This window comes from Saimiri boliviensis, chromosome 2, assembly GCF_048565385.1.
Source record: "Saimiri boliviensis isolate mSaiBol1 chromosome 2, mSaiBol1.pri, whole genome shotgun sequence".
NCBI lineage: Eukaryota > Metazoa > Chordata > Mammalia > Primates > Cebidae > Saimiri > Saimiri boliviensis.
The window spans coordinates 220,078,689-220,101,357 of NC_133450.1; the positions used below are offsets into that span (position 1 = coordinate 220,078,689).

Consider the following 22,669-nt stretch of genomic DNA (forward strand, 5'->3'; position numbering starts at 1 on the left):
CTCACATCAGATTTAAAATTCATTCAAAATGGATCATAAAACTACATGAAAAACCTAAAACCTAATAAAACTACGAGAAAGCGTGGAAGAGATTTATGAGCTTGGATTGGCAATTTCTTAGCACACCAAAAATATAATACATAAAAGAAAAAATTAATAAATTGAACTTCATCGAAACTAAGAACTTCTCTTCCTTGAAAAACACAAGAGAATGAAAAGGCAAGGCACAGAGAAAATATTTGCAAGTCTCATATCTCATACAGGACTGGTAAAGGGAAAATACAAAGAACTCTCAAAACTTATTAAGAAAACTCAATTAAAAAGAGGGAAAACACTTGATCAGATATTCCATCAAAGAAGATTTATAGATGATAAATAAGCACATGAAAAGATGTTCAATATCATTAGCTGTTAGGGCAATGCAAATTAAAAGCAATGAGGGCTGGACAAAATAGCTCATGCCTGTAATCCCAACACTTTGGGAGGCTGAGGTGGGAGGATCACTTGAGGCCAGAGTTCAAGACTAGCCTGGGCAGTATAGTGAGACTCCATCTCCACAAAAAAAAAAAAAAACACACACACACACACAATAAGATACCACCACACATCTATTAAATGGCTGAAGTGAAAACAATTGCTCGTAATCAGTATTGGTAAGGATATGAAGAATGGCTCTCATGTGAGGCTGTTGGAAATTTAAATTGGTATAATCACTTTGGAAAACAGTTCTTGAAATAGTTAAACATGCACTCGCCATATGGCCCAGCCGTTCTACTTTTAGGAATGAATGCAAAAGAAGTGAAAGCATAGGCCGAGCTTAGTGGCTCACGCCTGTAATCCCAACACTTTGTGAGGCCAAGGCAGTTGGATCATGAGGTCAGGCGCTCAAGACCAGCCTGGCCACCATGGTGAAACCCTGTTTCTACTAAATATAAAAAAATATTAGCCGGGTGTGGTGGCAGTCACCTATAATCCTAGCTACTCGGGAGGCTGAGGCAGAAAAATTACTTGAACCTGGGAGGCGGAGTGAGCAGTGAGCCAAGATCACACCACTGCACACCAGCCTGGGTGACAGAGCAAGACTCCGTCTCAAAAAAAAAAAAAAAAAAAAAAAAGAAGGCATATGTATGTCCCCACAAAGATTTGTATACAAATATTCATAGCAGCATTATTTGTATTAGCCCAAAACTAAAAACAACCCAAATGTCCATTGTGGAGGTTTTTAAATATGTCCACAAGTCTTTTGATACTTCTTCCTTCAAGAGCTGGATATCATTCCTCTTCCTTTGTATGCAGGCTGGACTTAGTGATTTCTGTCTACCAAACAGAATATTGTAGAAGAAGAGGTATGCAACTTCTGAGACTAGGTCACAAAAGGCATTGTGACTGCCTTATTGTTCCTTCTTGTGTCACTCACTCTGGAGAAGCCAGCTGCCATGTCCTGAAGACACTCAAGCAGCCCAGCCCAGGGGAGAGGTCCCTGTGGTGAGGAACTAAGTCCTCTCCCAAGAACCATGTGATTGCACCATCTTGGAAGGACACCCAAGTCAAGCCTTCTGATGACTGTAACCCACAATGACATCTTTTTTTTGTTTTTGAGACAGAGTCTTACTCTGTCACCCAGGCTGGAGTACAGTGGTACGATCTCAGCTCACTGCAACCCCTGTTTCTTAGGTTCAAGTGATTCTCCTGCCTCAGCCTCCCAAAGGACTGGAAGTAGAGGCATGAGCCACTGCAACCGGCCTCTTAACATTTTAACATCTCTGAATTTAGCACGTGTCTTATAATTATAGTGGACAGCTTTCTTTCTTTCTTTTTTTTTGACAGGACATTTTAAATGATGTATCTTATTACTTTTGCCAGAAAAACTGTACATCTTTTATTCAGTGACATCCTAGATTCAATGAAATATGGTAAGTTTTGAAATCTAGGTAAGAAGAACAATTTTGTAGTTGAAAATAAATTCCTAAAATTGTCCTAAAAAATGGCAGAAAACCTGATTGAGTCAGTAAGTATAGAAGATATTGGAAAGTTTTTTAAAACTAGCCTCCACAAAAGGGCCCCAACCTTAGTGGATTTGCAGACAAGGACAATTCAACATCACTATAGATTTAAAGTTTGAACAAATGAACAAATATGGGGCCGGGCGCAGTGGCTCAAGCCTGTAATCCCAGCACTTTGGGAGGCCGAGGCAGGTGGATCACGAGGTCGAGAGATCGAGACCATCCTGGTCAACATGGTGAAACCCCGTCTCTACTAAAATTACAAAAAATTAGCTGGGCATGGTGGCGCGTGCCTGTAATCCCAGCTACTCAGGAGGCTGAGGCAGGAGAATTGCCTGAACCCAGGAGGCGGAGGTTGCGGTGAGCCGAGATCGCGCCATTGCACTCCAGCCTGGGTAACAAGAGCGAAACTCCGTCTCAAAAAAAAAAAAAATGAACAAATATACTATGCTACTGAATGGGAAGACTTCATCTTGCAAAGATGTATATTTCTCCTCAGATGAAATAAATAAATGTAATGTGATGCCAGTCAGAATCCCAATTCTTTTCTCTTTATGCCTGGCACGTAGTAGGCACTCCATAAATATCTGCTGAGTGATTAGATGAATGATTTGCCAGAAACTTTTTTAAAAGATTATTTTTTAACATTATAATTTATTGCAAATCTACAATAATTAACACAGTATGATGCTGGTGCAAGAATAGACAAGCCACTCAATAAAACAGAATAAAGTCCGGAAATAAACTCAAGTATATATAAAATGTATATGATGAAAGTCGCATTTAAAATCTGTAAAGACATGATGAATTTTTTTAAAAAATAAGTTTGGGACAATTGGACAAACTTTTGGAAAAAGTTTGCCTCTGTTTTTAGCTCTAAATAAATTAAAAGTGAAATATAAAAAGTCAGTGTCTAAAATTTATAAAAGAAAATATGAACCACTGTGTACCAAGTCTTAGCGGTGGAGTGAGCCTTTCTAAGGACATTAAAGCAGAAGCTGGCCAGACTCAGTGGCTCACACCTGTAATCCCAGCACTTTGGGAGGCTAAGGTGGGCAGATCACTTGAGGTCAGGAGTTCAAGACCAGCCTGGCCAACATGGTGAGACCTCATTTCTACTAAAAATACAAAAATTAGTCAAGCGTGGTGGAGTGTGCCTGTAATCCCAGCTACTTGGGAGGCTGAAGCAGGAGAATCACTTGAAACCAGGAGGCAGAGGTTACAGTGAGCCAAGATCACACCATTGCATTCCTGTCCAGCCTGGGCAAAAGAGCGAGACTGTGTCTCAAAAAAAAAAAGCAGAAGCTGTCAACAACGTTTGAAAGGTTTCTATACACAAAACTTAAAATTTCTATGCCAAAAAGAACCATAACATTAGAAATAGCAAACGGGGGACTCTATCTGTGATGTTTCCGAAAGGGCCAATATCATTAGTATAGGCCAGGCACAGTGGCTCACGCCTGTAGTCCTAGCACTTTGAGAGACCAAAGTGGGTGGATCATTTGGGGTCAGGAGTTCAAGACCAATCTGGCCACATGGTGAAACCCACTCTCTACTAAAAATACAAAAATTTAGCCAGACATGGTGGCACACACCTGTAATCTCAGCTGCTCGGGAGGCTAAGGCACGAGAATTGCTTTAACCCTGGAGGCAGAGGTTGCAATGAGCTGAGATAGTGCCACTGCACTCCAGCCCGGGCAACAGATCATGACCTTATCTCAAAAAAAAAAAAAAAATCGTTAATATAAAAAGAGATTTTACATATCAAAAAGATAAAGGCATGAGCACTCATTAAAATATGAGTAAAGGATATGAGCAGATAATTCACAAAAAAAGAAATGCAGTTACCCAGTAAGCATTGTTAAAAGATAAATTTTGACGCATTTAAAACTTTTAAGAATTTTAGCAGATGGTGATTTTTATATATATATAATTTTTTTTTTTTTTTTTTTTTTTTTTGAGACTGAGTCTCACTCTGTAGCCCAGGCTGGAGTGCAGTGGTGCGATCTTGGCTCACTGCAACCTCCACCTCCCAGGTTCAAGCAATTATCCCACCTCAGTCTCCCAAATAGCTGGGATTATATACCCCCCAGGCTAATTTTTTATATTTTTAGTAGAGATAGAGTTTCACCATGGTCACCAGGCTGGTCTCGAACTCCTGACCTCAAATGATCTTCCCGCCTTGGACTCCCAAAGTGCTAGGATTACAGGCATGAGCCCCTAAGCCCAGACAACAGTGATTTATTAATCAGGCAACAATGAGGGGAACAAAGGGAGGCTTTTATAGGGTGAATGCAAAAGCAAAGCAAAGCAAATATTTGATTGGCCAAAGTGGAGCAGAAACTTCACTTGGATCATTCTGGTGGAAATTCCCTGCTTAGAGGTTAGTTGACAGTTTCTGGTTGGCTCCTAGAATATGACCTTTTACCCTGAGTTGGGTTTCAGTTTGCTTGTGTAGGAACTCATGGCACTGGGACCACCTCATTCTAATGGCCTCCTAATTATTTTAACAGCATGGGAAAAGCTGTGCCTCACTGAGAATTTTAATATCCAAATTACCATGGAAATGATTTGGTCACTCAGACTGGCAGAGACTGTCAGAGTCATGGATTCAGACACCTTCTCTCTGCATTGCTAGAAGTCTAAATGATACAGCCTTCTGGGGAAGGAGTTGGCAGGATGTGATTCTAAATTGACACAGCCTGTGTACTCACAGGCAATTATTTTGAGACATAATCAGCCAACTGTGAATAATGAGTTCTTGATTGATACAACATCATTTATAAAGCAAATAGCTTTGGAAACTAAATGGAAACAGGAGGAAACTGGTAAAGATGTTTTGTTACATTCAAATACTGAAATGCCATACAGTGAGTTAAACTCATGTTCTTGAAAAATGCATAGAAGAAAATATAAAATATAGTGAAGAAAGCAAATTATGTTTTAAAGTTCAATTCTGTTTTTCTTTATAATATTTCACTTGTTTATTTCATAATAAAAATACTTGAAGGAGAAATAACAAAATACTATCAGTACCATCCGGGTGTGGTTGGCTCATACCTGTAATCCCAATGCTTTGGAAGGTCAAGGTGGGTAGATCACTTGAGGTCAGGAGTTCAAGACCAACCTGGCCAAATGGTGAAACCCCTTCTCTATGAAAAATACAAAAATTAGCCAGGCATGGTAGAGCACACCTGTAGTCCCAGCTATTCAGGAGGCTGAAGCAGAAGAATTGCTTGAACCCAAGAGGCAGAACCAGAGAAGCAGAGGTTGCAGTGAGCTGAAATCATGCCACTGCACTGCATTCCAGCATGGGTAACAGAGTAAGACTCTGTCTTAAAAAAAAAAAAAAAAGTTACGAGTATTTCTCTCTGGGACATAGGGTTGCATGATTTTTAAAATTTTTTTCTTTGTGTTCTTCTTTGTTCCTCAAATATTCTGCAACAACACACAGGAAAAAAATGAAGCTCATAAAGATGTAGCTAGAGATACAAGTATTTAGCAGTAAATAACATTCTGAATAAAATAAAATTATGTGACTTACATATAACCCAGCAATCTGTATAAGAGAAATGAATATATGTCCACATATATTCATTTCTTGTGCAGGAATGTTCATGGCCTCTTTATTCACAATAGCAAAAAACAGAAACAACCCAAATGCCCATCAAATGGTAAATAGAGCAACAAAATATAGGCTATCCATACAATGGAATATTTGACCATAAAAAGGAATGATGCACTGACACACGGATGAGCCTCAAAAACATTGTGCTCAGTGCAAGAAGCCAGACACAAAAGGCCACATATTGTATGATGCCATTTATATGAAATGTCCGGAAATGGCAAATCCACAGTAAGGAAGTGGTTGACCAGGGCTTGGGGAAGAAATTGGGAGTGAGATTTCATTTTTAGGGTGATGAGAGTTCTAAAATTAGATCACGGTGATGCTGGACAACTCTGTAAATATATGAAAATTCATTGACTTGTACATTTTAAATGGATGAATTTTGTGGTCTAAAAATGATCTCAGAAGAGCTGTTATTTTGCTTTCTTTTTCTTTTCATCTTTTTACTTTTTTTTAGTGAGAAAGTGCCTGCAGAAAAGCTGTTATTTTAATAATTAAAAAATAAAATTGGTTTTGTTATTTTTCCCACAGTACATATACTAATGCAGGCAAGACCCAATTGCAACAAAACTATATCTACAGATTCATCAGGTTACTAATTATATCATGTTTTCTTTCTTTTTTTTCGGAAATTAGAAATGTGATTCTAAAATGTAGGTGGGGACACAGGTGAACCAAAATACATTAGCAGAATCGAAGATACTGGTGTTACATGTCCTTATCTCTTCTCAGAGGTAACACTACCATCTTTACCTCAATGCTCTGTAGACAGTTTTAAACATTTAAACAAATGAAATTATGCAGTATGTACTCAGATATCTAGCTTTTCTTTTTTTGCTCAGTATTATGTCTGTGAGTCATTCAGATGTTTATTAATATTCATTCTTTATGATGTTAATAAAAATTCAGGCCGAGCGCGGTGGCTCACACCTGCAATCCCAGCACTTTGGAAGGCCGAGGTGGGTGGATTACTTGAGGTCAGGAGTTCGAGAACAGCCTGACCAAATGGAGAAACTCCGTCTCTACTAAAAATGCAAAAACTGGCTGGGCATGATATCAGGCACCTGTAATTCCAGCTACTTGGGAGGCTGAGGCAGGAGAATCACTTGAACCTGAGAGGTGGAGGTTTCAGTGAGCCGAGATCATACCACTGCACTCCAGCCTGGGCAACAGAGCAAGACTTCAGCTCAAAAAAGATTTTTTTTTTTTTTTTTTTTTTTTTTTTTAAGATGGAGTTTCGCTCTTGTTACCCAGGCTGGAGTGCAATGGTGCGATCTCAGCTCACTGCAACCTCCGCCTCCTGGGTTCAGGCAGTTCTCCTGCCTCAGCCTCCCAAGTAGCTGGAATTACAGGCACGCGCCACTATGCCCAGCTAATGTTTTGTATTTTTAGTAGAGACGGGGTTTCACCATGTTGACCAGGATGGTCTCGATCTCTTGACCTCGTGATCCACCAGCCTCAGCCTCCCAAAGTGCTGGGATTACAGGCTTGAGCCACCGCGCCCAGCCTCAAAAATTTTTAAAAATAAAATAATAGCTGGGCGTTGTGGCTCATGCCTATAATCCCAGCACTTTGGGAGGCCGAGGCGGGCGGATCACGAGGACAGGAGTTGGAGACGATCCTGGCCAACAAAGTGAAACCCCATCTCTACTAAAAATACAAAAAAATTAGCTGGGCATGGTGGCAGGTGCTTATAATCCCAGCTACTTGGGAGGCTGAGGCAGGAGAATTACTTGAACCCGGGAGGCGGAGGTTGCACTAAGCCGAGATTGTGCCACTGCACTCCAGCCTGGGCAACAGTGTGAGACTCTGTCTCAAAATAATAAATAATAAAAATTCAGTCTGTCTTTCATTGAAAAAGAAACGCATGGCTCAAACATGATGGTTTGGGAGGCCAAGGCAAGAGGATTGCTTGAGCTCAGGAGCTGGAAACCAGCCTAGGCAACATAGTGAGACCTTGTCTCTACTTTTAAAAAAAGAAAAAATTAGTTGGGCATTGTGGTGTGCACCTGTAGTCTCACCTACTTCCTTGGGGGCTAAAGTAGGAGGATCACTTGAACCTGGGAGGGGGAGGCTGCAGTCAGCTATGATTGCACCACTGCACTCCAGCCTGCATCACAGAACAAGAGTCTGTCTCCAAAAATTTTTTTTGAATTTTAAAAATGTGATGGACCTCTGTAATAAATGGGGCCTTTTTTTCTTCATGGACTTTCTCACTCTAAGAGGGTCTGAACCACATGGACTTGTGTTTAGAGCTTGTGGCGGGCCAGGAACTATGTAATTGAATGAACCTGGTCTTAATCTAGTACTGATTCAGGTTCACCATGGGATGTAAGCATATGGCTTCAAGTCTTCTGGAATAATAATAAAATGTTTAGGGGCATATCTGGCTCCTACCACCCTTGTCCTGAATGAGGCTCAAGGTGTGATCCACCTTGCAGGAGGGCATCCTCTACCCAAGGGCTGCCATCAGGTGTCCCTTCTTGAGTGTTGACAAGTGTGGGAGACAGCAGTACTTAGGCATGAAGCACATGGGCTCTGCAGTCGTGCAGACCTGTGTTCAAACCCTGCCTCCCAAACATGGTACTTGTGAGACTTTGGACAAACCGCTTCGCCTCTCCTAACCTCAATTTTCTCATCTGTAAAGTGAGTGTAATAATGGTATCTACTTTGTGAAGTTCTGCAGATTAAATGGGATAATGGCTTTAAAGCTCAGTGCCTGGCACATAGTAAATTCTCCCAAAATGTCAGCTGTTATTTGTAGTAGTAATACTATTCTGGCTAAGAATGCCTTTGACCTTAAGTATCCAGCATCATGGCAGTATTCATACTCGGTATTTATAAAGAACTAGCAGATAGGATACTATTTTTGTTGCCTGTTTTTCATTAATTACAGTCATCTAAGTGTTATCTCTAACAAAAATGAGTTGCTGTTGTTTTCATTGCAGACAGTTGCATCTATAAAAAGGTTTGCCCCTTTAATGGTGGCTCTTTTTTGGTTCAGCCCTCTGCGTCAGATTTCCAGTTCTGTTGGAACCAGGCTCCCCATGCAATTGGTAAGAAAAATCTTTATCATAACGCTTTCCCCCTTCATAGATACGTCTGAACTGTTCAATCCTATGTAAGCAGAGAACTGGCTTACTGCGAAATTGCCATAAATTATGTACGTATGATTAGTATTCAAAGTGTTCTTTTTCTTTTTCATTTTTTTAAATTTTGTTTCCCTTTTGGGACTATTGTCTTCTACTGTTCCTCTTTTTCTCAGTGCCTCTAACTAAGCACGTATGCATTTGACAGCAATTAAATGTCATTTTTCAGTACTTGGTTATCATTCAGTACCTCAGTTCATTTCTGGGCCTCACTTTCCTTTTCCTAAAATTCAAAAGTAAAGTCTCCAGCCTCAAAATGCTGATGGACCTGGGGGAGAAGCACAGTGCTTTCAGTGCCACTAGTATATGTTTCATAGAAACTCAGGTAGCTGCCTGCCACTAAAATGTCAGGACGTGAGCCGTGATGCTTTGTGTTTGTGATTCAAGATCCACAACTGGGTGTTCCTTTTGAGAGTCAGATCAGAGCCAAGAATGTTCTAGTTCATTCTTTTGTCCTCACAATAAAACTATGTGTTAATAGGTCCAAAGGACAGCATTTTGAGAGAAGGGACCAACCTAAGGTCCTGGGAGAACCAGTCAGGCTTGATAACAGATTCAATCTGGTAGACAGGAGAGGGATGTTTTGAACCACATTGCTGGAGGGGCTTGTAAGTCATGGCTGGAGGCACAGATATGGTAGACAGAGTCAAGAGGAAAGCCAGGAGAGCAGTGAGAGAGTGCGGTGGAGAGAGTGCAGAGAGAGCCAGTGCAAAGGAGGGACAACACAGAGTGCCAGGAAGAAAGACAGAGGTGTGTCACAGGGCAGCCTAGGCGGGAACAGCACCTGGAAGCCAGTGTGCCATCCAAGTCGTTTCAAGCACAGGGCCTGGTCTTTAACAAATAACTCAGCAAACCCACCCGAGGGACACTGTGAGGGCCGGTAAGGAATAAGACCCAGCCCCTGCTCAGATACACAGCAGGAGCAGCACAGAGAAGGAGCAAGGAGCATTGAGGGACACCAGGGCTAGGCCTTGAAGAGCAACCAAAGGGAAGGGTCCCAGTCAGGGTGGCCTGGGCTTGCAGAGAGAATGTCAGGCTGGCATCTGGACAACAAAAGGGACTCCTCACAGGGCTTTGGCAAGTGAGCTGCCTTGCTGGAAGATCAGGCAGTGGGGTTTCCATAGAGGAAAACAGCAACACGCTTGGTGACAGTGCATGCCTCCTGGGAGGCATAGTACAGCAACTGAGGAGAGGCTGTCTTGGGAGCCAAGGCTACGTTAGGATCAGGGCAACATGCACACGTGAAGGAGGGAGAGAAGCTGCCAGAGGAATGAGAGAGATGGAAGTTTCTAGAGAAGTGAGCATGAGCGTGACTGTGATACAATCACAGCAGCAGCTGGAAGGTGACACTCCCATTCCCTTGCAGTCTGTGCTTTCCCGTATCTCCTGGCCTTCACCACCGACTCCATGGAGATCCGCCTGGTGGTGAATGGGAACCTGGTGCACACGGCAGTCGTGCCGCAACTGCAGCTGGTGGCCTCCAGGGTGAGTAGGACTGGGATTTTATCTCTGAGCGGTTTGAGGGGTGCCCAGCACTGTGGGATTTCAGGTGAGCACAGAAGCTACCTCTTGTCAAGTTAGGCTGATGATGACGTGTCAAAATGCCAGAATGAGATGGAAAGCCTGAAACCAGGCTGATTTGTTGGGTTTTCATATGTGATTTCCGTCAGCTTTCAAAACACTCATCAGTTTTGTTAATAGTCATTTGGTGCTGGTGGCAGCTGGGGAGTACTTAGTAGAAAAGAGATATCCCCAATCAGAGACTGGGTCAGTTATTCATGTCACTGCGGCCCCGAAGGACAGTCCGAGTCTAGAAAAGTCAGAATTTGCAATCTTTCTTCCTTTTCCACCTTCTGCCCTCAATTTGAATTCACATCCTATGAAACATGACTAATTGACTAATCTATGCCTCATAACCCAGAGCTAGAGCAAAATGGAGGGATGCAGGACAAAGATGCCTTCTAAGATGTCTTTTGTCACTGGCACATAATCTGGGGTTCTTGTTCTAGTCCCCTCCCCTGAGTCGGCCCCACAAAGTCCTCCCCAGCCCTACCAGCTGGGCTGGTTCCCCTGCTGTGTCCCCTGTTCCCTTCCCTGGTCCTGACATCCATCACATTTAGTGGTGGGTGCATGCTTGCTTATTTGTTCATCTTTGCTGCTGCACTGATGGTTCTGTGAGAGCAGGGGCCGTGCTGTCTTACTCCCTATCATAATGCCAGTGGTGTGCTCAGTGCTCTGGCCCACCAGTGCTCTGGAAAATGTGTGTATGTGCACATATGTGCATATATGTATTATATGTGTGTACATATGTGCATGTATTATATATGTGTACATTAATTGACTGTGAATAGCTTATAGTTTACAAATAATAAATATACAGTGTTGTTTATCATAAAAATCCACTTAGCCAATTGGTTGTTACAAAATGCTTTTGTTTGCCGGGCGTGGTGACTCACGCCTGTAATCCTAGCACTTTGGGAAACCGAGGTGGGTGGATCACCTGAGGTCAGGAGTTCAAGACCAGCCTGGCCATCATGGTGAAACCCATCTTTAAAAAAAAAAATGCTTTTGTTAATATTTGCTGAACTCTTGTATCCATAGCCAACCTACAGTTGCAGTTCTACCATAATTTTACACTTGGAGTTATATCTCAATCCACTCATTTTGTTCCAATGTTTATTGTCATTTAATCTGATATGTGATCGCTATAAAACTATTTTTCACCTTCATACAACTCACAGTCATTAAACTGAAACTTCTTTCAGCTTCTGTACCAGACTAAACACACTTCCATATTCCATGTTCATTACTAATATTTTCTCCATCACTGTAAGTCTAGACAGTCAACAAAACAACAAATCGAAGTCGAACTGATAGTCTTCACTGGTTTCCATGGTGTAAATGATTGATTTACACCAATCAATCATTGGTCCATGATTGATTTCAAGCTTCTAGTGTGATGCCACTGCAGGTGGTGTTGGGGAGATATACATTATCCCCCATGGTGCAGTATCTCTCCCCCAAGCTCTACAGAGACACTGTTGGTGTCAGTAACTCCAGAGCAGATGTAATAGTAAGTGCAATCAAATAATTAGGAATGGTTGAATTTGGATATTTAGGGCCTTTGTTGATTTAGGTTTGTATAATTTAATTTATAATCATGTGTGTTTAATAGTCAGTTGGCAAATTCCTGAAAATTGGATCTCATAAGTCACATCCAGCACACCACTGCTGTTAGCACCAGCGCCAGCACATTGTGGGTGTGCATGAGTATCTGCTGAATCAGTGAGTGAATAATCCATTTCCCCATCTGCCAAATGGGCCTAACTGAATCCCTAAGATCTTTCCAGTTCTAACACTCCAGGTGCCTGAACTTCCCGTTAGGGAAGTGTTTGCTGTGTTTGTGATTGTAAAAGATGTGTGGTGGAACACTGACTAGTTTCTATTGTGGATCAACAAATAGATGAGGAAAAGTGGTGGCGGGGTGGAATACTCAGGAAAAGTGTAACTAGCCACGCTGGGCTTTCCTCTGGAAGGCTCCCTCCATCCCTTCCCCAGCATCACGTACTATACCGCATGCTTCAAGGATGGGACCAGTTGGAGGCTTTGCAGTGATGGCAGGAGGGCCAGTGGATGCAAGGCCTAGAACACCAGCAGCCCAGTAATGCTTTCTCTTTCTTTCTAGTCGGATATATACTTCACAGCAACTGCAGCTGTGATTGAGGTCTCATCTGGAGGCAGCTCCAAGGGGGCCAGTGCCCGCAATTCTCCTCAGACACCCCCGGGCCGAGATACTCCAGTATTTCCTTCTTCCCTGGGGGAAGGTGAAGTCCAAGTTTTACTGTTTTATTCATATTTTTAATCCACTCTAATTTCTCTAGTTCATTGTCTAATATCTACATGTGATTACTGCTTTAAAAATTTATTTAAAGCCATTAAAAAAAGAAATGTTGCAATCTCAATGCATTGGTTGGGTTCTTTAGAAACCTGTGATAACAACAACAAAACTCCATTGTAAAAGAAAAAAAAATTAGGCTAGGCACCATGGTTCATACCTGTAATCTCAGCACTTTGGCTGGCCAAGGCAGATGGATCGATTGAGCCAAGGAGTTCAAGACCAGCTAGCTAGGCAGCATGGCAAAACCCTGTCTCTTAAAAAAATACAAGAACTAGCTGGGTCTGGTAGCATGTGCCTGTAGTTTCAGCTGCTTGGGAGGGTGAGGTGGGAGGATCACCTGAGCACCAGAGGTCAAGGCTGCATTGAGCCATGATTGCACCTCTAAAGTTAAATTAGCTGGCTGTGGTGGCATGCATCTGTGGTCCCAGCTACTCAGGAGGCTGAGGTGATAGGATCACTTGAGCCTGGGAGGTCAAGGTTGCAGGGAGTCGTAATTGCATCATTGCACTCCAGCCTGGGCCACAGAACAAGAACTTGTCTCAACAAAAAAAGTCAGTGGGGGCCGGGTGCGGTGGCTCAAGCCTGTAATCCCAGCACTTTGGGAGGCCAAGGAGGGTGGATCACGAGGTCAAGAGATCGAGACCATCCTGGTCAACATGGTGAAACCCCGTCTCTACTAAAAATACAAAAAAAAATTAGCTGGGCATGGTGGCGCATGTCTGTAATCCCAGCTACTCGGGAGGCTGAGGCAGGAGAATTGCCTGAACCCAGGAGGCGGAGGTTGCGGCGAGCCAAGATTGCGCCATTGCACTCCAGCCTGGGTAACAAGAGCAAAATTCCGCCTCAAAAAAAAAAAAAAAAAAGTCAGTGGGGAGGAGGGAGTTAAAGGCTATAGCGTTTCCAACTTGCAACAGCAGTTATTTTTCCTTCAGGGCTGTTAACAGTGGTGGGTTTTGATAGCTAAAAGAATAAAGTCATCAAGCCGAGACATTCCTCAGTACATGCAGTCGTTCAGTCTATCTGGCTTTGCCTGAGAACCCCAGAGGCCTCTGCTGTGGTTACCTCATCTCTTTGAACACAGCACTTTTCATGAATTTTTACCACATCATTTGTCTTTATTGCACACAATTAAGATAAAGCACAGAAAGTCCCTAAGCAGGGCAGCTTTTTGCTTTTCTTGTCTCGTGTTTTTTCCTATGCAGTCATGAGTACATTTTACTTAATTTACACATGAAAATGCTCTTAGAAAACGCAAAGCTGCCGGGCGCGGTGGCTCAAGCCTGTAATCCCAGCACTTTGGGAGGCTGAGGCGGGTGGATCATGAGGTCAAGAGATCGAGACCATCCTGGTCAACATGGTGAAACCCCGTCTCTACTAAAAATACTAAAAATTAGCTGGGCATGGCGGCGCGTGCCTGTAATCCCAGCTACTCAGGAGGCTGAGGCAGGAGAATTGCTTGAATCCAGGAGGCGGAGGCTGCGGTGAGCCGAGATCGCGCCATTGCACTCCAGCCTGGGTAACAAGAGCGAAACTCCGCCTCAAAAAAAAAGAAAACGCAAAGCTATCACACACCCTCAAATAAGTGCTCCCCACCAGCCCTCCCAGTGGGACATTAGAGATCAGTGTGTGACATAAAGTATTCCTTCATGCTGTGTTAATGAACAAGAAATTATTCTCTTGTAAATAATATGAACTTTTGTTAAAATTCTGATGTTCTTTTTGAAATCACATTTCAGGTGAAATTCAATCAAAAAATCTGTACAAGATTCCACTTAGAAACCTCGTGGGCAGAAGCATCGAGCGACCTCTGAAGTCGCCCTTAGTTTCCAAGGTCATCACCCCAACCACTCCCATCAGTGTGGGCCTCGCTGCCATTCCTGTCACGCACTCCTTGTCCCTTTCTCGCATGGAGATCAAAGAAATAGCAAGCAGGACCCGCAGGGAACTACTGGGTAATAGTTTTCAATCCTGGTTTCCACTGTCTCTGAACAGACCAGCTGGTTTTACCTTTGTATATGAATTGTCCTCAAAACCAGTGAGTTTAAAAGGAAACTTTCTGTTTAAGAAGGGATTTATAAGTTCTAATACATCTATACCAAGGAATACGCTATAGTGTAGCCAGCAACAGTGATGTTGTTGATCTGTATTTATTGGTGTGGAAAGCTGCCCAAACCATGTGAAGGAAGGAAATGGAAAGTTTATAAAACACTATGTCTAGTCTGATAATTTAAAAAATCAAAGTACCAATACATGTATGATTTCCTACAAAGGTGTCTCAGTGGATTTATATCCCACAGTTCTCAGGCAACATTTTATGTTGGCATATCCCCAAATGGAAATGTACCATGTTTTTACACATGTGTGTTCAGTTCCCTTATTACTTCTCCCAACCCTAGACAGTGGGGGCAGGTCTGTGGACAGAACAGATTGTTGCAAGATATTTGTTGAGCTATTTTCTCTCAGCATAAAGATGGCACAGGCTCACACCTGTTATCCCAGCATTTTGGGAGAGGCTGAGGCAGGCAGATAACTTGAGCTCAGGAGTTCAAGACCAGCCTGGGTAACACGGTGAAACCACATCTCTACAAAAACTATTTAAAAATTAACTAGTTATTGTGGCATGCGCCTATAGTCCCAGCTAGCTACTCAAGAAACTGAGACAAGAGAATCGATTGAGTCCTGGAGATCAAGGCTATAGGGAGCCACGATCATACCACTGCACTCCAGCCTGGGCAACAGAGTGACACCCTGACTTTAAAAAAAAAAAAAAAAAAAAGGCCAGGTGCAGTGGCTCAAGCCTGTAATCCCAGCACTTTGGGAGGCCAAGGCGGGTGGATCACAAGGTCAAGAGATCGAGACCATCCTGGTCAACATGGTGAAACCCCGTCCCTACTAAAAATACAAAAAATTGGCTGGGCGTGGTGGCGCATGCCTGTAATCCCAGCTACTCAGGAGGCTGAGGCAGGAGAATTGCTTGAACCCAGGAGGCGGAGGTTGCGGTGAGCCGAGATCACGCCATTGCACTCCAGCCTGGGTAACAAGAGCGAAACTCCGCCTCAAAAAAAAAAAAAAAAAAGAAAGATGAGAGCCCATACCAGAGAAACATACGGCCCCTGGTAAGTGTGAAAATGTGAAAAGATTAGACTGTTAGAAACCTTTCTGTTCAGATTTGTGGAAACAAAGTGAGAAAAAATGGAACTGACATATTAAACCAGTAAAAAGTGGTTTGAAAACTTAGATTGGGATCTGCATGACATAAAACTGCAAGGACAGTTGGCCTGAGCACATCCCTGCCCTGCAGTAATATTTCCTGAACAACTGGAGGAAAGGATCTGGGCCACTTGACAGGGCAGGCCTTGACACTAACAAAGTCCATTGGTTTTTGAACTTGGTGCCTTCCACTGTTTTTAAAATAACGTATTGCTATTTTTAACACAATCTTCCATATCAAAGCTTGATCTGCCCACCACTGTTTACAAACCACTGAGCTTTTGAAAAACGGAACCACTGAATTGGAGAATTACAGGGCTACCAGCAGTAGGACTGTAGATCATTCTCTCCTCATTAGGCTCTTTGAGTCTCTAATTTTTTTTTCGCAATGTGTATATACTTTATAATCAGAAAGGAAAAACCTTCTACCAACAAGAAAAACAATAATTTGAAAATATATATTCGATCATCTTTCTTCCTGACTCTAACACAACAATGCACCAGTTCCCAACCAAGAAAAAATAAGGCTATTTTCTGTTTCCGTGGCAGCCCTGTGGTAGTGACCCTTTGACCTATGATTCTCAATTCAGGCCTCTCGGATGAAGGTGGACCCAAGTCAGAAGGAACGCCAAAGGCCAAGACCAAACCCCGGAAGCGGTTAGAAGAAAGCCAAGGAGGCCCCAAACCAGGGGCGGTGAGGTCATCTAGCAGTGACAGGTAAAGAGAGGGAGAGGCCCCTGCTTGAGGTGGTGGACCTGTGAATCACAGCACTGCCCAGGAGGCCCCTTCTGTGGATTGATGATGCCACTAGTGGCCCCTTTGCCAGCTGCAGCAGAGAGCTGACAGCCTGCTTCTCTCTGAGGGTCCCCAGAGCCTCAGGCCTACCAGGGAGGGGTCTAGACAAATGGGCACTCTTACCAGCAGTCAAATGCTCATTCAAATATATGAGACCTGGCCAGGCATGGTGGCTCAACGTCTTTAATCCCAGCACTTTGGAAGGCCAGGGTGGGCAAATCACCCAAGGTCAGGAGTTCAAGACCAGGCTGGCTAACATGGTGAAACACTGTCTCTACTAAAAATACAAAAATTAGCTGGGTGTGGTGGCATATGCCTGTGGTTCTAGCTACTTGAGAGGTTGAGGCAGAAGAATCACTTGAACATGAGAGATGGAAGCTGCAGTGAGCTGAGATCAGGCCTCTGCACTCCAGCAAGACTGTCTCAAAATATATATATATATATATTTTTTTTTTTTTGGTGTGTGTGTGTGTACACACACACACACATACACACACACACACACACACACACACACAGAGAGAGAGAGAGAGAGAAAGAGAGACTTTTCACCAGATTGACAGAGAGTTTTTAAAATAAAAATGCTGGCTAGACATGGTGGCTCATGCCTGTAATCCCAGCACTTTGGGAGGCCAAGAAGGGAAAGTCACTTGAGCCCAAGAGTTCAACCCCAGCCTTGGCAACACAGCAAGACCCATCTCTACAAAAAAAAAAAAAAAAAAAAAAAAAAAATAGCTGGGTCTGGTGGCATGTGCCTGTAGTCCCAGTTACTTAGGAGGCTAAGGCAGGGGGATCACTTCATCCTGGGAGGTCAAGGCTGCAGTGAGCCATGATCATGCCACTGTACTCCAACCTGGGTAACAGAGCAAGAACCTGTCTCAAAAAAGAACCACAACCACTTAGTAAGACTGCAGGGAAACAGGTACTCTCTATGCAGTGATGCAGTACTGGTAGCACATACACAGTCCAGCCTTTCTGAATGGCAGGTCAGCATCCCATGCCAATGAATAGTAGTTAAGTCACACTGATTTGTCCTTAAGATCTCTGTTGTCCTTCAAGCAACATCACACATGCTCCAGTGTGGAGAGTGATGGTTCACATGTCCAAACTTCATTCATTCACTCAACACATATTCTTGGAGTACCAGGGATGTAGTTGGGTGTTAAGATATGGAGAAGACTAAGCCCCCACCTGTTCCTTCAAGGGGTTCCCAGGCCAGTGGCAAAGACCAACAGGGGTCCAGACAATTTCTGCATTCCAGCATGGCAGGTGATGTGTAACGGAGGTTGCCATCCAGCTCATACCTGGGGCAGGGAGGGTCTCAAACATCAAGGGAGGCTGAGCCTCCTCTCATAAGTCATAACCTGATAAGGCCCCTGCCCTCAGGGACTTTGCATTCTAGTGTAGGAAAACAGACAGCAAACCTGTAAACAAGTAAGCAAATAAAATCATTTCAAATAGTGACAAGTACTATAAAGAAGTTAAAAGGAAGTAAGTGACGGGGCTGGCAGGCAGAAGGTCTACTCTGAGAGACGGGTCAAAGAAAGCTTTTTGAGGAAGTAGCATTGGGCTGGGCTTGGAATGAATGATAAGAAGCTAGGGGAGGCCGGGCGCGGTGGCTGAAGCCTGTAATCCCAGCACTTTGGGAGGCCGAGGCGGGTGGATCACGAGGTCAAGAGATCGAGACCATCCTGGTCAACATGGTGAAACCCCGTCTCTAATAAAAATACAAAAAAATTAGCTGGGCCTGGTGGCTACTCAGGAGGCTGAGGCAGGAGAATTGCCTGAACCCAGGAGGCGGAGGTTGCGGTGAGCCGAGATCGCACATTGCACTCCAGCCTGGGTAACAAGAGCAAAACTCTGTCTCAAAAAAAAAAGAAGCTAGGGGAACGGAACAGCCTTTCTGATAGCAAGGACCTCAGGGCAAGGGCCCTGAAGCAGGCCTAGCATGGCCAGTTAAAAGGCAGGAGGAAGAATGGACAGGCTTCAGCATAGAGAACGGAGCCAGAAACTGTGTGAGGTCAAGAGTGGGCAGTGGCTGGGCCAGGTGGGCTTTTGCAGGCCAATGAGTATTTGTGGAATGCATTAACTCCCTGAGAAGTGGAAACCAATTTTGGTCAAATTAATTATGTAGCTATTGAGAGGGTCCTGAGGAGCTGGAGGAAACAGAGGGAGTCAGGGGTGGCCTAGGAAGCTGGAGGGGTCACAGGCCCAGTCCCAGAACCTTGGCTGTGAGAATGAGTTTCAACCTGATTCTCAGGCCCTGGCCAGCCATGGGAGGGTTTTAGGCAGGGTGACATTATCTGGATTTGCACTTTAGAAAGGTAGGTAAATAATGCCTCACAAACACCTTCCATATGTCACACACTCAGCCTTTAATCCTCACAACCCCATGAGGTGATGGGGTCCACCACTTCCCCACCTCTGCCACATAACAGTGGGGATTTGGGAAGCCAAGCTCATGAGCTCAGATGAGCAGGAAATTGCCAGAAAAAAAATAGGCCCAGTTCCATGATGCTGCCACAGATCCTCTTACAGTGACTTGTCTCTTCTAGGATCCCATCAGGCTCCTTGGAAAGTGCTTCTACTTCCGAAGCCAACCCTGAGGAGCACCATCACTCGGCCAGTTCTGACCAGGACCCTGTAGCAGACAGGGAGGGCAGCCCAGTCTCCAGCAGCAGCCCCTTCCAGCTCACGGCCTTCTCTGATGAAGACATTATTGACTTGAAGTAACAGAGTTCAAATCTCATTTGCCATCTTTAGTTTTCTTATTGAGGTTTATACTCTTTAAACAATTCTGATGTCATTTCTCAACAAAATGTGGCTTTTAGCCTGTCAGTGATCTATTGGACCAAACCTTCTGCACACTCGGCCAGTCTGGGTCCCTCTCTAATGTCCGGTGCCATCTTTCTTGATCTTTCTTTCTGTTCAGGAACCATCAGTCCCCTTGTAATAAAGGTGGTAGATTTCATTGAGGTTTTAGATTGAAACTTTGAATAAATCAAAAATATTCATTCTTATTTACTGCAACCTTCTATTTTATATTCTTAGAGGGAAAATTATTTTTACATTATGGTTTTGATTTATGTCACATAATGTGTTTCTTTTATAAAGAAAAGTTACTGCTTTTTAACTTTATTATAAGTAAGTTTTCTTTCTGCACCTTTGGTCACAGTTCCTGTTTCAGTTCAATGTGATTGGAACCAGCTGTGTTCTTGCCTATAGACTTTTGAGAAAAGCTGAATGGTTAGATCTTAGAAGCTCCTCCTTTTTCCCTGCATCTCATGAAAAATATTAAGGTGTAGGAACTTGTCAGAAGTCTTCAGATTACTTTGTGTGGTTTATTGTTACTCTGCAATAATGTAACCAGAGAACAGCTACTCCTTGTGGTTAAAAGTATTCTCATTATAATCCCAGTGCTTTAGGAGGCTGAGGTGGAAGGATCACTGAGTCCAGAAGTTCAAGGCTGCAGTGAGCTACAATTGCACCACTGTACTCCAGCCTGGCCAACAGAGGGAGACCCTATCTCAAAAAAAAAAAAAAAAAAAAAAAAAAGGCAAAGCATGGTGGCTCATACCTGTAATCCCAACACTTTGGAAGGCCAAGGTGGGTGGATCACCTGAGATTAAGAATCCAAGACCAACCTGACCAACATGGAGAAACCCTATCTCTACTAAAAAAAAAAAAAAAAAGGCCGGGCGCGGTGGCTCAAGCCTGTAATCCCAGCACTTTGGGAGGCCGAGGCGGGTGGATCACGAGGTCGAGAGATCGAGACCAACCTGGTCAACATGGTGAAACCCCGTCTCTACTAAAAATACAAAAAATTAGCTGGGCATGGTGGTGCGTGCCTATAATCCCAGCTACGCAGGAGGCTGAGGCAGGAGAATTGCCTGAACCCAGGAGGCGGAGGTTGCGGTGAGCTGAGATTGCGCCATTGCACTCCAGCCTGGGTAACAAGAGCGAAACTCCGTCTCAAAAAAAAAAAAAAAAAAAAAAAAAAAAGAAAAAAAATACAAACATTGGTTGGGTGTGGTGGCACATGCCTGTAATCCCAGCTACTGCGGAGGCTAAGGCAGGAGAATCGCTTTAACCTGGGAGGGAGGCAGAGGGTGTAATAAGCCAAGATTGCACCATTGCACTCCAGCCTGGGTAACAAGAGCAAGACCCCATCTCAAAAAAAGAAGCATTCCCAAAGTCCTCCTCCTTTTTGAGTCCCCCTCACTCTTTCACATAAATGATACGAAGATAATAATTTGGTTTATCTGCCTTTCCTAGCTCCCTCTCCAGAGCGAGCAGAAAGAAATCTGGACTGGGCCAACTACAAAAGAAATAGTGAAATGTCAGCCACTAGCCAAGGGGAGATCCAGTTTCACTAGCATTGTTCGTAAATATTTTAATCTGTGTGAAAAGGTATTTTAACTTTGGCTTTAGTCTAGCCCATTCAATTTTATTCTATGTCTTCCTGCTTTCATTACTCATCAAAAGAAACTTTCTGTTACTGACCCCTTAAAGCAACCTTGAAGAGTTCTTCCGCAGGCCTTCTTTGTGAATGTGGAGAACTGAGTTTGACAGGACCTCAGTCTGACAGATTTTATAGAAGTTTGGATCCTACCTCCTAGTGGGCCTTGCACACTGTGGGGAGAGCTCCCCTCTCTGTCCTTTGCACAAACAGATCAACATGATGAGCCCAAGCTGAAGGCTGCTTGGCTGCTTGGTTCATCTTTGGAAGAAGGCAAGAGGCAAGAGTAGTAAAGACAGTGCTTTTTAAGTATACCCAGATGGGGCTGTTTATAACCAAATGTGTCTGCTCATATTCTTTGCAGCATTTAGCATGCCCATTCTTTTTTTTTTTTTTTTTTTTTTTTTTTTGAGACGGAGTTTCGCCCTTGTTACCCAGGCTGGAGTGCAACGGCGCGATCTCGGCTCACCGCAACCTCCGCCTCCTGGATTCAGGCAATTCTCCTGCCTCAGCCTCCTGAGTAGCTGGGATTACAGGCACGCGCCACCATGCCCAGCTAATTTTTTGCACTTTTAGTAGAGACGGGGTTTCACCATGTTGACCAGGATGGTCTCGATCTCTCGACCTCGTGATCCACCCGCCTCGGCCTCCCAAAGTGCTGGGATTACAAGCTTGAGCCACCGCGCCCGGCGCTTCTTTTGTTTTTTATGCCCTTTTCCTATATAGGGGGAAAAAACACTGTGTCCCAACCCCACCAACAGTTTCATGAATTATGTTTTATTATTCTTGCTTTTCAAATAAGGAAATAGGCTCAGAAAGGAGCAGTCATTTTAACCTGCAAGTTGACTCCAGGGCCCTTGCTTTCCTCGTGTCTGCCACACAGACACAGGCTAAGTGCCTTGTGTCAGTTGGATCTGGCTGGTGTTTTTCATGTTAAACTTATTTGTAAGCTTTATGAGTTTGTATCTGTGTTTTTCCTTTTTTTTCCCTAAAGTGTCTTGCTTCACAGTGCAGCATAAAAAAAACCCACGGGCTATTTTAGAGCATTCTTCCAAATCAGCAGCATTAGAGGCACCTACAATTTGACAAGAGTCATGGGTCTGAAGAGTGATGTCGTGAGGGCAAGAGATGGAACCTACTGATCCAGCTGATGGTGCTTTGCCTGTGAAAAGTGGGCAAGAGGCTGTTCTGGCAACATTATTTGTTTACAAAGGCTAAGAAGTCAGTTCTGCACACTCATGGGAAGGGAAATCATTGGCCACAGGGTAGGAACAGGTTTGTAGGAATCCATGGCCCAGAGGGCTGTCTGGCACATCCTACCTACATAATCCTTTCTGTGTACCGGACTGGCTGAGTCACAGAGTAAATCATCCAAATGCTGCATCTGCCCATGGAGTTTGAGGCATTCATCCACTCTCCAAACACCAAGTGCCTACTCTCCAGAGGAGGTCATGTCCATTGGGGAAGGACAGAAGTAAATGGGGTATCACAAAGCAGTGATAAAGACTGTGATAAGAATACATAACT

General features: G+C 43.7%; 1 protein-coding gene across 3 annotated transcripts in view; it reads left to right on the top strand.

The window, feature by feature from the left end:
* Positions 1 to 19,703, top strand: part of GARNL3 (GTPase activating Rap/RanGAP domain like 3) — a 180,989-nt gene extending 161,286 nt beyond the window's left edge. For all 3 annotated transcript variants that reach the window (XM_039475090.2, XM_074395365.1, XM_074395366.1), the window contains 6 exons: positions 8,580 to 8,687; positions 10,147 to 10,265; positions 12,466 to 12,604; positions 14,415 to 14,630; positions 16,479 to 16,605; positions 19,239 to 19,703. In XM_039475090.2, coding sequence (XP_039331024.1) covers positions 8,580 to 8,687; positions 10,147 to 10,265; positions 12,466 to 12,604; positions 14,415 to 14,630; positions 16,479 to 16,605; positions 19,239 to 19,416 — 887 coding nt within the window. In that variant the 3' untranslated portion in view covers positions 19,417 to 19,703. The remainder of the gene's footprint in view (positions 1 to 8,579; positions 8,688 to 10,146; positions 10,266 to 12,465; positions 12,605 to 14,414; positions 14,631 to 16,478; positions 16,606 to 19,238) is intronic.
* Positions 19,704 to 22,669: the final 2,966 nt, after the last annotated feature.